Consider the following 17,113-nt stretch of genomic DNA (forward strand, 5'->3'; position numbering starts at 1 on the left):
ACAGCAAAAGGGAACACTAATGGTGGCATTGTCAAAAGCACACATCATTTACAACTATGTAGAGAACTGATGTGGTCTAGTAAATGATTGTGGCATATAAAATGGTTTCATTGCAAAATTGCTGTTACTTTCACAGACCCCCTCATATAAGCATATGCTTACACCAGCTAATTGCTCATCAAGAATGATGGATTTTAGGGAGTGTTTACATGGCTCACCCTTCAGGGCTGGCCATGTAAGGACTCCCTCCACCACTTCCACCTCCGCCAGCCCCTCCCCCGCCTCACAGCAGGGCTTCCCCCCAGCTCCCCAACTTTCCCCGCTTCCCTCCCTCCCTGCTGGCTGCTGTTAGTGCCCCCCCACACTTCTCACCCTTCCTTCCTTCCTTGCCACCCAGCCCCAAAAACAGATACCACCCCTCCCTGCCAGCTGTTGTTGGGGGCCCCCTTCCTGTTCTCCTCCCTGCTGCCTGGCCCTGACAACAGCCATCATCATGACCCGCACCCCCTTCCCTGCCACCTCTCCCTCCTTGTCGGTTGTTTTGGGGGTCACTGGGGACAGATGGTAGGGGGAGAGCTGCCACCATGACTTTCCACCCCCTCCCTTTTCCCTCAGGCAGGGAGGCATGGGGAAGCCCCACTGCTTGGGTGGCTGGGGCATGTTCGCCACTGCCACAAACTTCCCTGGCAGCGGCTCAAACTTGGGCGTGTGCATCCAATTGCTGCCCGCTCTTTCAGCAGTGCATACACAGGTGGCCAAAAGTGTTACAGACAGACATACAGACAAACATGCAGACTAAGCTCTTTATTATATTAGAATGTGAATACTAGGAAGTGAGCTATTGGACCTGCTCATTTCTGAGCATAAAATCAAGCTAGTTGGCACAACTAAAATATGATGGGAAGATTCTCTTTTTGACTAGAATGTTAAAATCAATGGCCATAATCTCTATAGGAAGGAGTGAGAAGGGAAGAAGGGAAGGAAAGAGGCACTATGTCAAAAATGACATTGCCTGTTTCTCAGTTGCTATCAATTCAAGAAAATTATCTTGAATGTCTATAAACCATGCCTTATGCAGCAATATGTTAATAGATAAAGCAACAAAACGGGGTCCTCACTATATGACCAACTCCTTGAACATTGATCTGTCACCTGTAGGATCAAATCTGCATTTTAACAGGGGCTTCAATTCAAGTGACATATGCCAGAGGTCTCATGCTGCCAGTACATAAACATCCTTTGAACTTCCAAAAAATATTGATGAAAAATTTCTGACTGAAAGTGTGCCATTCAGTAATAGAGATTTTTATATTAGATAACATCAGGAACTCATCTCAGAACTGAAAATTATTGGTTACTTAATTGCAAGTTGTCATGACTTGAGCCCAAATCACTAGTTTATACATGGTGATTAAGAAAGGGGCAATTTCACTAAGCTGAAAACAATTATAACAGAAATCAGCAGGGGGAAAGAATTTAAACAAAAATATGTGAATGACAATTGGGAACTGCTTGAGAACAGATGTCCAAAAAGCCACAATCAAGAGACATCACTATATGGACAATAAATCAAGTCTAACTAGAGGGCAAGTTTAAGCAAGCCAATTTTACTCCAAAATAATCAAAATCATGCTATTCATACAATGAGAAAGTTAGTAGCAATGAACACAAATGAGAACTGTAGCTAAGATATTTTAAGGTAGATTAAAAATACAAGGAATTCTAACAATGGCATTGACTTTTATATTGGAAAAAACCCAGCCAGATAAAGTGTGTACACTATAGGATGATAATGAAATACTGCCCGTTCCAACAGTGAGTCAGGAGGATGTTAAAGAACAGCTACCAGAGCTAAACATTTTAAAATGAGCAGGTCCAGATTAATTGCATCCAAGCTTTTTAAAATATAAGCTTGTTAAAACTCTGGACAAGTGGTGCTCAACCTTTTTCACCAGCAGACTAGATGGGAAGTGACCAGCCCGTCCCTGGGCCAGATTTGGTTGAGTGTCCCAGTTCCACATAGGGAGGTTGCGGCAGAACCCCAACCAGCCACACAGCTGGGGGGCAGAGGGCATCCAGTTTCCAGCCTGCCCTGTGTGGCAAGGGGGAATGCAGGGGAAAGAAGAGGGAGTAATCCAGCCCTGCAAGGGAACGGACAGTGGCCCAGCCCCAACCATGCCACATGGTGGCAAAGAGGCATGGCCCAGGCCCAACTTAGTCCACAAGGGAGACAGGGTGTGGTGCAGCCCTGCAGGAGAAAGGAAGCATGGCTCAGAACCAGCCCAGCACTGTGGAGGGGAGGAGGGTGGCCCAATCCCCCAGAGAAAGGAAGGGACATGGTCTAGGACCTTGGGGCATGGCATGGCCCATCCCCAACCTGGCCCCATGTGGGGAGAGGGTGTAGCCTAGCCCCAACCCAACTGCACAGGGGGAAGAGTGTTTGACCCAACCTTCAGGAAGGGGAGAGGGCTTGAGCTGGTACAAACCCAGCCTCACAGTGGAAAGGGGGTGTGTCCCAACCCCATCCATCCTAGGGGGAAGGCTGTGACACACTGTCATCCAGCTGCAAGTGTGGAAGGAGGGGTCATGACCTAGCCCAACCTACTGCGTGGGGCTTGGGGTTTGGAAATTTGGCAGCTGGGGAGGGTGGCCATATTTATTGCCACTTCTCCCCTGCCACTAAATTGCCCCATTTGTGGGGAGCCACATTGTCCAGATACATATGGCTCTGTGGGCCATATTTGGCCCTTGGGTCAGAGCTTTAATACCCATGCTCTTGACCATTCATGGTAATTTTCAGTAGCTCTCCAAATACAGGAAGTAGACTAGAAGAAATCCAATGTTGAGCTAATATAAGACTAAAAGGGATAATCCAGATAATCTTAGGCCTGTCAACCTGATACTGACCACAGGAAAATATTATTGTTGATATAGGACCCAACTAATGACAAATTAAAAGTGGGTAATATAATTACTATCAATCCATTTGGCCTAAAGCCTGTCGAGACCTATAAATCTGGCATTCCTTCTCTTAGGCAGCCTGATGGGTCTGGACCTGGTCTGCATGCTTGGGGCACAAAATGAAGCCAGAAGAAATGGTAAGGTGAAGAGTGGTGTAAGCAAAAGCAAAAAAAAAAAACCCTTATACTTAGAACAGTAGAACAGTATCCTAATATGTGGGAAACCTTAGCTTAATTCTCACCCACATCTTAAATCTTGTAGGATAGTGCCCTAGCCAAGAAACCCTAGGTTATTCTAAAAAGGGGTAGGGCCCCCTCACTCCCTCCTGTCAAAGGTATTCTATTTTACATGGTATAACTAAGGCTGCTTTCACACAAAAAGAGAGAGAAAACACATGTGTAAGCAAGACTTCTTGACTTAGTGGTTTGGGTATATACAGGGAAGTATGGTATTAAGGATTCCAGGCCCTGTGCCAATTCTGAATTTTATATTAAAATAATTTTTGGGTAAAACACAAAAACAGTCACTGGGCCCAGAACCAGAACCCAGGCATCTTCCCCTGTAACAAGCCTAAGTCCAGCTGGGCAGGATTCAAGTCCAGGTCTCAGCTAGAAGTAATCAAGGATTACACCGAGTTATTCCTAAGGCTATAGAAAGAAGGCCCCACCTGGACAGGCCTTTGTAAGCCCAGAGCAGACAGCAGCAAACTGTCTGGGCAAGTCTACCATGCAGTGCTCCTGGCCTTCCTGGAACTCTGTACACTGACTTTGGTTCTGCAACCTGATTCTAGTTCTTGACTTGGATTTGACTTCAATTTCCCAACCCTGGTCCTGGCTTCTGGAACCTGCCTTCGTGACAAAGGTGACCAATCTTAACAACCCATGCCCTGGGGTCCATTACACTCCCACGTGGGTGTTGTAATCCACTGGTTTATCAAATCTTGCTAATATGCTTGTATGCAATCTCTATCTCTGTCTCTCTCCATATCAATCAAAGCTTTTATTAATCCATGGAAAGCGGAAGATTTTTAACTGACAGATTACCCATCCTAGCTCATGCTAGGCACCTTGTGGTTAAGGCACTTTACAGACAGAGAGAGAAAATGTGAACTTTCTTTCCTCAGATGTCTCCCACATCTTAGGTAAGTGCTCTAACCACTGGGCTATTACTTAGAAGGGGACAGCATGACTACCACCAATAACAGCCATCTTTTGAATGAAAGGAAGGGCCCAAGCTCCTTTCAAGTGCAGGAAGGTGCCTTCTTGCAGCCAAAGTAAAGCACCCGTGCTCTGGAGAATTGCAGGCTTCAATCATATGTGGATTTTCCTATTGGTTGCAAGATTCAATCCTATGCAGATTTCCCTATTTGCTATCTTGACCCATTCATCATTACTGCCTATTGTGATCCCTATTTCTAGGTACCCAACTGTCCACATACAGGTATGGAGAGCCTAGCCCTGAAGACCAAGCACCTAAAAGTCAGGTGCCCCCATGCTCAGCATTCTAGCCTAATATTAACTTTGTATTCAGCACTGCCATGGCTGCCTGCAGCTGGAATAGTGTGCCCAGAACTGGAGTCCACAGTTTGGAAGGATATTGATAAATCAAAGAACAGGAGTCAGAAAAGAGCCACAGAGCTGATTAAGAGATTGGAAAACATGCTTTGCTTAGTAAAAAACTAAGCAGTTCCACCTGTATCAAGCATCCAAGGACCAGAAAATGAAGATTTATTCAGAATATAAATAAGATGCAATTTTTAAACTGTGAGGGTACTTCATCATTGAAACAACCAATGGTACGATATAGTCCACATGACTCGTAAATTTTAAGTGAGGACTGAAAGTTTCTCTAGAAGCTATGCTATAGTTCAAACAGCAATTAATTAAAGAATTCTTATGGCCCTTGCTCCACAAGAGGTCAGTCTAGGTTGCCATAATTGTTCCTTCCAGCCGTTGCATTATTTGAATGCATTAAATTCAATTTTCACCTGCACTGCAAGAACATTTTTCTTCAATAACATGATTTAATTGACCTTTATTTCAAGGCAAGGTGCAAAATCAAGAACATACATGCACACACCTTTCTTTTCCTCCAAAAGGTTACAAAAGAAAGTTTAATTAAAATATACATGATGTTATTCTCTCTGATCTTTTTATTTCCTTTTCCTTCCCCCACCCCCCACCACAGTCTTTCACTCAACTAGGTAAAGAGGAAGGTAAGGTCAAAGTGATTGATCACAGACTAATCACATTCATTCTGTGTGATCCTTAGATAATGGTTGTTTTGAGAACTGATTCAAGCTAAAGTCATAGATTCACAGATTGCAAGGCCAGAAGGGACCTCGGAAGATCATTAGGTCCAGCCCCCTGCACCAAGTAGGAAAGATAACTGGGGGTCAGGTGAGGGGGTCAGGTTTCCAGTCTCCTCTTGAAGATTTCCAGGGTAAGTGATTACACCACATCTGGAGGGAGCTTATTCCACAGTCTGGACACCCTGACTGAAGAAGTTTTTCTTAATGTTGAGCATGAATCAAGCTTCCATGAGTTTATGGCCATTACTCCTGGTCCTCCCTTCAGGTGCCCTGGTGAACAGTTGCTCACCGAGCCTTTGGTGTACTCCATTAGTGTAGTGGTAAGTTGCTACCAGGTTCCCTCTCAGCCTTCTTTTCCTCAGGCTGAAGTCCCACATCCCTCAGCCTTTCTTCATATAGCTTGCCTTTTAAGACTCTGATCATACAGGTGCCTCTTCTTTGGACTCTCTCAAGCTTGTCCACGTCCTTGTTAAAGTGTGGATGGTTAACTACTGGAACAGACTGCCTAGAAAGGTTGTGGAATCTCCATCACTGGAAGTGTTTACATAAAGGTTAAAAAAAACATTTAAGTGGGATGGCTTTGATAGATACGATCCTGCCTTGAGCAGGAGGTTGGACAAGATAACCTGCTTAGGGCCCTTCAAGTCTTATCTTTCTATGATTCTAATATAAACGAATGGGTCTTTCTGAACTGAACATGACTCTGTACTTATGAACTTGCTGGTGTGTTTGGAGTATGCCTAACTTTCAAAATGGTACACAACATTATTCTGAATATCTTTAGATGATATTGGGCCCTTAAAGAGGTTTTCTTCGTGACTAGAACATGCCGTGCCTTTCAATAAGTCTTCCATTGAGAAGTACTGTTATTTAAATTGGCAATCAGGGCTCTTGGGATATGCTATAATATTTGAAGTTTATCTGAAAGTAAATTGGTTATACAATTATTAGGCAACTTCTAATGACTCCATAATGTAAGCAAGCAGTACAACAGGGAAAGGTACAAGTAAGAAGGACATATTAGTATGCTTTTGTGCCCAGAAAAGAATCTATTGATTTCTTGCCAGACAGAAGAAATAATATTAAATGCTGACAGCATAATCTGCTTTCTACTTAGTGCAGCTGAACGACATTGTATGCCACTGGCCTTAAAGCCAAGGGATTTTTTTTCTGTCAGACCCAAATTTAGCTCTATGCTTCTAATTAGCCCAACTCAGTCATGAAAGTCTACTGTACACTCTCAAGCTCCAGAAGCTCAACCTGCCTACAGCTTGATATTTTCTAGGCTGTAGCTGCTGATATTTGTAAAACAACCTCATTCCAACCCCCTATATAATCCTTGCTGACAATTACTCTTTGTTTAAGAAAACTTTTAACACTGGGGTCCTGTTACATAATTGAGAAGAACTATACCAGTTCTTTGGTCATTTATAGATATGTATACTACACCAAAACACTTACGACTCTTGAGTATATCAAAACTGCTAATAAATACTAAATTACAATCATCAGTTTTCCACCAAACCTTGAATGACATACTGGGCATGTATACACGCGGATTTGCTTTAATCTGAAAAAAAATTTACTGCGCAGTAAGCAAGAAGAGGCTGGCATTTACATGTGTAGGTGTTAAAGTGCATTAACACTGTGTGTGGACTCACTTGGGACTAAAGTTAGTCCCAAGTCAGTCCACACTCACAGTGTTACCACACAGTAAGGCATTCACACATGCATTATTGCACAATAACTAATCGGGCATATACTTGATATCTGCATGATGCAGGTATCGAATTTACACTCAGGTCAGTGTAAGTCACCATATTTACTGCACAGTATGGGCATGCACATACAGAAGCGTGCCTGTACTGAGCAGTAATTTTGGTTACTGCGCAGTAAATGTTCACGTGTAGACGTGTCCACTGAGTGGGTTACTATGCATTACCCATATACAGGAATCTGAAGGACATATATATTTTCCTTCATGAGTATATAATGATACACTATCTTAACTGCAGTGTTAAAAAATGCAGTCAAGATTCAGTGTTGATAATAATTATTTTTCTTTTTCATAGAATGCAAGAGTTTAAATCCATTTTTTTCTTCTTCTATGGTTATATACAGTTGTTCTTTGCTTACGAAAAATCATAGGAAAAACAATTTCCTGGATCTACACAAAAGTATAAACTACAGCAAACTAAAGTTATGTAGACACCATTTTACAGTACTGTACAGTTATATACTGATTCACTTCACACACACATCTGGGTGCATTCAATACTTGAATTAGTTTTAAACTTTTCAGTCATTTTGATGTATTTGGTGAAAAAAAGTATAGAAAATAAAATAACATACTGAAAAATTAAAGATGCATAAAAATTCATGAGCTGCACAAAGTTTTTATTCCCGGCCTTTTACACTATACAGAAAGATCCAAAAAAGACAATAGATATGTATTTTACCAGAGAACAAATAACTTCCTTGTGTACACTTTGGAGATATTTCTCTCCCTAATACTGTCAGCTAGTAATGCCTACAAAGGAATAAACCTCAGAAAATATTCTGTAGATGTGTCATTCAGTATAACACAATTCTTCCTGTATAGGGGATATAAAATATATATTCCTACAGAGGGAGTTCTAGGACATTCAGACTGACTTTTTTGATACTCACCTCAGTTTTAAACATAATAAACACAAGTTATCTATAAAGTCTCAATATTTCTCAAATTAAAAGCTCCAAAAAACTAAATAGTAAGTAGAAAGTATCTGGGTTTTTTTTTTCCCCTTTTAGCATCTTATAATAGACTTTGGTTATTCTTCTTATTTTCATTCTGTTGGTTTTCTTGACCATTATGTGTATGTTTAAAACAAAAACATAATAGTGGTTATTTTGTTTTTAAACAATCAATACATTTTCAATGCAAGTGGAAAGAAAGATTATGTCTTCCTAAAAACAAGCCTATTCTCTTGTTGTGGCATTATATCAATATTAAAAACAACTAGTAAATGGTCTTCCAAAGGAAATCTATGTTTTTCCATGAAAATGTTTTAAATGAAAGCTGATACCCCCACAACATTATTGCAAACACTGCATATCTGCATGTACTAAAAGTCTGTTTCAAAACTGCAGAAAAAGTCTGATATTCAGATGTAAAAAACAAATCTATGACTTGAAATGTACATGTGAGGAGTCTAAATAGCAAGCAGACAGATAAGCCCCAGCTGACCTTCATAGCAGGGGTGGACTGCAGCAGGGTGCTTGAGTGCCCTCAGCTGGCTCCTCTTAAGTGTTCAGGTGTGATTCTGCATTTAAGCAGCAATCTGTGCAATTTTCTATGGGCTTGCTATGAGACCGGCATCCCCTCTGTTAAGCTCCAGTGCTCCTGATACCTACTCTTGACTCCTCATGCCTATCCCTGCTTCCTGATTCCTGGCTCTGAGTTCTCTAGTCTGGTTCCTGACCCTTGCTTTCCCATTGTCTAATTTGGTTCCTATTGCTTCTCTAGCTCCTAGTCCCCATGTCACTGCATAAGCCCAAGTGTTTGGATTCCCTGCTATTGTGACCTTTGACTTTTGGGATCCCTGGTATGGGACTTCCCAGGTTTCTGTCCTGAACCCTGTACCATGACCCACACATTCAGGTCATGCCTGAGACAGCATGTTAAGATCATATTGAAAATAACAATTGAGATAAAATTGGAAATTGTCTGTAGCAATTTGGTCTAAGCTTTCAAAGCTCAGCATGCTGGGGGCTGCTAGCCTTCTTCAATTAGTAGGCCCAGATAGAAAGTTGCTGCTTCCTGGAAGATACAGGCTTCTGCAGTAGACCTTGAAGCAGTGGAACTAGAGTAATGTAAAGGTAATGTGTACAACAGCATGAGGAATCAGGGGAAGTCTGCAAAGGTATGCTGGGTCTTCATTTGGACTGCAACCACCATAAACCACCAGGGGCTGGTGGGCAAAGGAGAAAGGAGGAGAAAGCTTGATGCTTCTTCCTTAAGGGGAAGAGATCAGCCTGCCTGTGGAACCTGGCCAGCCCTACACAGATTATGATAGGCATGTCTACACGTGCATTAACATGCTTTAGTTAATGCACATTAAATCTAGTACCTCCATTATGAGTTACTAGGAAAATGCACATTAGTCTGTTTTAATGCGTATCAACTAAAGAGCACAGTTTTTAAGTGATGCTTAATGTGCATTAGTTTATTTTAATTAACTAAAGAGTGCATTTTTTAGTGATTCTTTAATGGGCATTAAAATAAGCAAATGCACATTAAAGCACATGTGTAGACTAAAAGAGTGCACAATGGAATTGGAGATCTCACTGGCTCAGTCAACTGGGACTATGGACTGAAGGAGCTGGATTCAGACTTGGGAAGCTGCAGGCTGCTGTTTGAGTGCTGAAGGTTTGTTGGGGATACCTCCAGAGGCCTAACCCCTAAAATTTTCTATATAAAAGTGGGAACTCCCCCCTCCTTCTTGTGCCAGTTTCTGGGGCATGTAGAGCAATGGTTCTGTTTGACATTTTGCCTAAGTTTTAAGTGTAGGATTAAAACTCTGCTATGAGAGAGACCTGCATTTGATGGTTCACCAGAGAAACAGACCAGTTGCTATACATGCAATTAAGTTACACGGCTGTAATCTGGAAAAAAAAAGGCATTGAGCAGGCAGGACAATGGGCAGTTCACACAATTTTTATGGCAACATTAGTTTCAATGTTAATAATTACTAAATGGGTATTGATTCGACTGATGGAGCATTTGTTCAGCTATCCATTAACACTACTGACAGTCAACCTTAATAAATGCAAGTTTACAGCTGTGAACAAAGTCTTTAGCACTACAATAATACAAACAGGAATAAACTCATGATCCTAATCATAGGCCATTTTATCTGCTGTCACATGTACCTGGCATGTATAGCTGTTGCATGTAACTGCCAATTCAATAGGTCAATGATTCATTCCACAAGGCACCTACCTGCCAGACCAAGTGTTCCTTTATGATGTCTGTACGTGAGAGACAAATGCTGAGCACAATGGTGTGGGAAGCAGAGGTCAAGACACTGGCAATTATAGCATCTCTCATGTTGAAGGGCAGCATGGTGTATACCACAAAAATAATGAACAAGAAGAATGATACCTGTGCAAAAAGACAAAAAAATATCCATCATATTAACCTTGGAATACAATGACAAAGGTAACATTAAACATTAAACTAACTTCAGCACAAAGCTAGCAGAAACTACAAGCAAAATGTCCTTTGCAATTCAGGTGATGCTAACTTAGATCAGAAATTTAAAGAGTTCATGACAATGTCACTGAAAAGTATTTTTAATTTTTTTTTAAGTTTTTTTTTCAGAAAACTTGGTTTCAATATTTAATTTCTATAATCCTTTCAAGTTCTATGGGATAAAACAAAATAATCATTTCATGTTCACAATTACAGTGCTTTATGGGAATGAATGCCTTCAGATGTATGAAAGCTGGTGATATTGTCAGGAAGCTTAGATTTCTATACATCTTGCAACTGTACAAAGACCAAAAGGCATAATCTCAAAGAAAGATAAAGTATCAATGAAAATATCAAATAAAATTCCAATTTATTGTAGAATTTCTACCATCTAAATCTTGCTAACATGAAATATATCTTCAAATAAATGGTTATATCAGCAAATAATAATTTGAACTAAATTCCTGCACAAAAATGGTCAAAATTCCAACCCTGTGTATGTAGATGCGACTCCCAGGAAGTCAAGCAAGTGGTACTTTCTCAGGCATAGAACCTGAAAACTGGCTCAGCAACTTCAGTGAACTGATTTCCATTCCTTTGGATGCATAAAACATTCCCTGATTATCCAAAGCCTCAGATTATGCAAAAAGTTGCCGCCTCCTCCCCCATCATTCAGTTAATCAAGGTTACTCTGTACAGGCAGCTACATACCAGATATCATTAAAATGCTGTTTCATGAAAATGTATTTTTATTTTTAATATGTAATAGTAATGTGGTATTACAAGATGGGAAAATATTTTCAGCCAATCAGCCCATAACACAGAATCTAATGTTATCTTTCATGAATGACAGTGGAATCCATATTAACTTAATAAAACAAACTTCCTGAATTGGCTAAATAAATCATACCAGAAAAATGCAAACTCTTATCATACTTCCAAAACAGATGATTGCACACATATGTTTCAATGCGTACTACATATTTTAAGCAAGGGAATATGGATTAGGGGCACAGATTTTTGAAATCACAAATTATGTGCATAATTATATCTCACAGCTTCTGCACAGGCCTTTCTATCCAACTGTTACTCAATTTATCACTCTACCCACAAACAATTATTTTAGACTCAAAATTCAAAGTTGGATTATTTAATGAAGATGTGTTCCCAATGAGCTCTTAACAAAAGCAAAATATAGTGCAGCTTATTCTTATTTTCTGAGCTTCAGTCTTTTACCCTACATCCGTATGTGAAAATTCCAGTCAAAATTCCACATTACAGTTATGTGATGAACTTCAGGCTTTCATGCTCTCTTATTCTCTTCACTTATATTTCCCGATCTCTTCCATTAGCGTTAACTCACCTAATACCACCATTTACGTTCTCCTCTATGCTGCCCTAAATATACCTTATGCTCAACTGCCACCACATTTCCTGTCTACAATTTAATACCACCCACATCCTTTTCTACCACCACATCTCCCTTCTGCACTCCTTGCTGTGGCAATTCCCAACCCAGACCCCAAATTATACAGAAGGGGATGATTGCCAAGGGCAGCCTGGCTTCAGCATCACTAATAACAACAAAACAATGATAATATTTAATAGCAGTGGGCAAAATATGGCCCAAGGGCCGGATGCAGCCCACCAACTGATTGGATCCAGCCCATGGGCAGAAACCCACCAATTGATTGGATCTAGCCAGCAGGTGCCCCTAAATTGCTCTGCTTGGGGCTGAGCCCTGGCTGCTCCTGCCTGGGGCAGCATGGTCCATGCTCCCACCCACAGCCACCAGACCCCATCAGAGCACACAGCTTCCCAGCAGAGGTGCTCCCAGTGCAGCTACAGCCACCTGGGTACTGCTTTGCTCCTCCCACCTCCAGTGGCTCATCTTTTGGGCAGCAAGTAATGCAGGGAAGCCATGAGAACATGTACCAAGCAGCAGGTGCCCAGCCAGGTTGGAGGGCAAGGGAAGCTGCAGCCAGGTGGCTCCTACCCCAGCATGTGGGGGTCCAGCTTCAGGTCCCAGCTGCCTTCCACCCCTTTGGCCTTTCAAAAGTGGCTGCTCATCATGCCAGATGGGTGGAGTAGATGGAAGTCAGCTAGCGCTGTAGCCCTGTGCACTGGGGCAGAAGCCACCCAGCTGCTGCTTCCCTCTCTGCCTGGCTAGGCATGTGTGCCTGGCATGCATCTACATGACTGCTGCTGCTTCCCCACATTACTTTGCTGCCCAAAGTGATGAAGCAGGGGCAAGAGGATGTGCCTCTGGAGACAGGGGGAGCCAAGAAATACCTAGATGGCTCCAGGAGCAGCTCCACTGGGAAGCTGTGCATGCTGGCCAGGGCTGGGACTAGGGCAATGCTGCCTTGCAGGAGTGGGGCAGGTACAGGCAGGACTGCAGTGTGTGCTGCCCTGGGTGGGAGCACGAAGGGCTAGGCCCCATGCAGAGCACTGCATCCTGGATGTGGTGGGGAGGGGACAGGGACAGGTAGACTACACCTGCACCACACTGCCTGTGTGAACTCTGTTGAACACACCCCCGACCCCCATCATCTTCCCCCCAACCCCACAAAGCCAGCTCCTGGGACCTAGCATGCAGGCAGCCCCTCCCACACACTCCCCCCCCATACCCACATACCCCACACCTCCCCACATACCCCAACCCCCACAGGCACCCATCCCTGACACCCCCACATGCATTCCACCCAGCCACACACACCATCACCCCCCCCACACACAATATATATAACAAATCATATACTAAAAATCAAGGTTTTATTTAATATAAATAAAACCTTGATTTTTAGTATACAATTGTTTCTTATGTAAAATTTAATAAAATAGTATCTTCTGAAAGATTTGATGTGCACAGTCCTCGACAGCTCAACTAAAACTCATTAATCAGACCCCAACCAAAATAACTGCCCACCCTTGAAGTGGAACCTCATTTCCAAATTCACAGACTATAAGGAACTGGTGTCTGTCTCGGCCAAAATGAAGAATTCTCAAGAAAGGTACAAAAAATCATGACAAGATTTAGAAATACATATACACCAGGAACTGATAATGCCAACAGCAATCATGAGCATAAACCGAACAGGTTATTTGGGCTATCGCATCATGAGCTGAGAGAGAGCATGGGAGTGTCTGAAGAGCAGCCAGAGGGAATGTAGGCAATAAAGATGTAGGAGGTAAGTCTCCTAGGTCACCTTAGCAAATAATTTGGTGTGGGTGCAGGAGCAGAAAATAAAGATTTAAATGAAGCTAAGCAGCAAGGAAAGGGTGGGTTGGGAATGGTATAGGACTCTCAAAAGTAATCAGTGAATAATTATTTTTCAGAAGAACACTAGACTGAGGGAAGACATTTCAAAAGCAGCAGTGTTGCACTCACTTTTGGTGACCCTTAGAGCCATTAGTTCCTGAGTCACTTTGAAGAAAGGGACATAGAAGCTTGGGTTACTTGCATGTTTTTGAAAATCTTACATTCAGTTTCTATCAGCTGATTGGATTGCCACCCAAAAACCCTAGTTTTCATATTTTCCACACCTTTTTTCCTGTAAGTAAGATTCACAGGCAGGGAAGTTATACCCTCTTGTTTTCTGCCAGAGCCATTAAAGGATCTTCTTTCCTTGTTATGATGCTTATGTGGCACTTACTGAAAAGTTACTAAGGGCTAAAGACTATAAAGCTTACTTGGAGTGACTGCATTTGGTAGACTGCATGGTACATGGAGCAGTCTACCAAGTGTCTGAAAATATCGGGCATTATCCCAACAGTCACAGCAATATTTTGCTGGGCAGTCAGTTACAAAACTGTAGATGCCATGCTCAATGTACTAGTATAACTAGGGCCTAAATTCAGGGTGGAAGTGGGCTATGTTGTGGCTCCTTTAATCTTGCAGGTTTCTCCGCATGTCCCCTCATTACTGATTGGTGGAGGGGCTCCAGTGGCCCTGCTGCTTACTTCTGACCCATGGGGAGGCAAAAATGGTACCATGTTTAAAACTGCAGCTTTCACTTCCCTGCTGAGCAGGAGCAAGCTGCAAGCAGGGCACCTCCACCAAGAAGCAGTTAGGGGGAGGAAGGGGCGCACAGGAGAACTGCAAGATTAAAGGAGCTACAGCGCAGCCCACTTCTGGTGTGAATTGGATAGGGCCCTAAATATAACCAACAACTACCATTTCCATTAAGTTATCCCATGACCTTCCTAGCTCTGTAGAAGCGCAGAGATAATTAAAAGATCCACATCCAGAAATGAGAGATTTTCAAGAGTCAAGTCTGTATTTATTTAAATGCTAGTCCAGTTCTCAAAAGATCACAGCAAGAACCATTTGAACTTTTTTTTTTTTTAATATGGTCCTATATTTTGATAATTACAAGTATGCCTATATCAGCCTGTACAGTACCAGGCAGTGCCATACTGAGCTTTCTTGTCACTGCCATGCATGAAACCTTATAAACCAGAAGCAGTTTATCCACCTTAGGATGTCATGCACAACCACCAACCCGGTCTAAAAATAGAGGGTTCAGTTACTAGGGTTTCTACCCACCCAGGTCTTCAGCACTACTAGCCTGATCTTATCACCACTAAAGTCTGAGACAAAACTTTTGAATTCAACAGCAGATCACAGACTCCCACCTGGCCCAGTCTTCCAACTATGGATGCTTCTCTGTATAGAAGGCAAGGTCATGGTCAACTTCCCGCCCTTTACAGATAGCAAGTCACTGACCATTCTTGTCATTGCTTGCAGCTACACTTGGCTCTCACTGGGCGTGTCTACATGTACAAATAATCTGGGACCAGTTCACTCTAAAGTACTCTAGAGCAAACTCTCCTGGGCATGCATCTACACATGCAGGGACACAGGAGCAGATTTGGTGCTCCTAGCAGCAGACCACTCCTGCCCCCTGTGGCCCTTCACCAGGCCCCTTCAGCAGCCAGGGGGAGCTCTAGGCTTCCCTTGGGTGCTAGCCCAGAGGCTGGCAGGGAGCATGGGGCCAGGAGGCAGTTGCCTCCTGACAGCAGGTGGAACATTGCTCGTTGCCACAGTTCTGTAGCATCTTGTGTAGCTGCTTGCCACCCCCGCCATCCCCCACCCCCATTGCTGACTAGGCCAGCGGCACTTGGCTCCTTTGCCAACCCTGCTGGTGGCATCTGTGGGTGGACGCCAACCACTGGTCAGCACTCAGCACACCACCCCCCTGCCGCCCCCCACTGCCGCCACTTGTGGGAGCTCACCGCTTGCTGCCACCACACTCCCACTGCTAATACCACCACCACTGCCTGTGAGAGTTCGCAGTGCCCCACCCCCCAACCTCCTGGAGCACACAGCATTCATGCATGCCAAGACAATTAACACTGTGAACTGTGACAGACACTTAGTGGGTGCATCTACATGAGATGCTTTACTCAAGATTAGAACTAATTACTGTGCAGTAAACATCACCATCTACATATGCAGATGCTTACTGCTCAGTAATTTGTGAGAATCGTGAATAGATTGGCTACCTGTAAATATAAGTAGCAAATTTACTCTTGATTACTTACTGCACACATGGAGACAGCTGACCGGGAGCAAATGTATTCTTGGTCAGCCAGGCAGCAGGGGGCAGGAGATTGCTCCCTTCCCCCAGGACCTGCCTGCTGCTGTGGCAAGCTCCACCACAGGAGCCTGGGAAAGGACAATGTCCCCCTGCCCTGGGAGCAGGAAGCTTCCAGTCCCCACTCTGTGATTGTGGGGCCAGGGATGAGCACCCACTAAGTACACACACCCACTAAGTATCTGTCACAATTCAGAGTGCTAATGGTCTTGGTATGTACTGTGTGCTGCATAACATTAACATTCTGAGTTTAGTTTCGGTGGACATGTCTACACGAGACACTAAGGCGCAGTAGCAATGAACTCGTTGCTATAGTGCCATAGCAGTGCTGGACACTACCGTGATGGTGACACTACTGCACAGTAGTAACATAGCTCCTGCAGTGTCTAAAAATAACCATGTGGCCACAGGACTACAGAGGAGTGCCAGTTACTGCACAACCATTTAGTACTTGGTTAAGCAAGTATTAAATGACTCTGCAGTCCACTGCACGTGTAGATGTGCCCAATGTGACTATCATAAACCACCATTAAAAGAATACTTTATTTTAAACAAAAACTCTTTGATTATAAAAGCTCTCAACATCTTTCTCTTTCCTCTTCCTTTCTCACCTAAACTCCCTTTTGTGTTCTTGAATTTGAATTGCATTTACTTATTCTTCTCCATACAATGAACCCTGGATACAAGCTGATTACAAAAGGAGAAGCATAACCATAAATATTGTATTTTAAATTCTTGCCATTAGCTAGTTATTAAAATATACTTAGCTATTTTGTTTTAATTTTACTGTCAGCTCCAGAAGTCAGGTATGTGCATTTTTTTGAAAATATATTTACAAACATGAAAAAATAAAAATCACACATAATGCACAGAAGTCAACGTACAATAGCAGTGTTTGTTTTGAAATATGCTAAATTCAAGGTAAAGAACCCTTGATACATTTGCTTGTGCAGCTGACTAGTTAATTCAAACTATTTCTGTTTTCAAGGGTAAGGTTTTTCTTTTGGT

At 42.7% G+C, this 17,113-nt stretch overlaps 1 protein-coding gene across 3 annotated transcripts in view; it reads right to left on the reverse strand.

Annotated features, from left to right (window-relative positions):
• The window catches only part of ADCY2 (adenylate cyclase 2), a 404,271-nt gene that overhangs the window by 264,277 nt on the left and 122,881 nt on the right, over nucleotides 1–17,113 (reverse strand). For all 3 annotated transcript variants that reach the window (XM_090039146.1, XM_090039147.1, XM_090039145.1), the window contains exon 3: nucleotides 10,254–10,415. In XM_090039146.1, coding sequence (XP_089895272.1) covers nucleotides 10,254–10,415 — 162 coding nt within the window. The remainder of the gene's footprint in view (nucleotides 1–10,253; nucleotides 10,416–17,113) is intronic.

The sequence above is a fragment of the Crocodylus siamensis genome, chromosome 3 (assembly GCF_052110815.1).
Source record: "Crocodylus siamensis isolate JL-2025a chromosome 3, ASM5211081v1, whole genome shotgun sequence".
Taxonomy (NCBI): domain Eukaryota; kingdom Metazoa; phylum Chordata; order Crocodylia; family Crocodylidae; genus Crocodylus; species Crocodylus siamensis.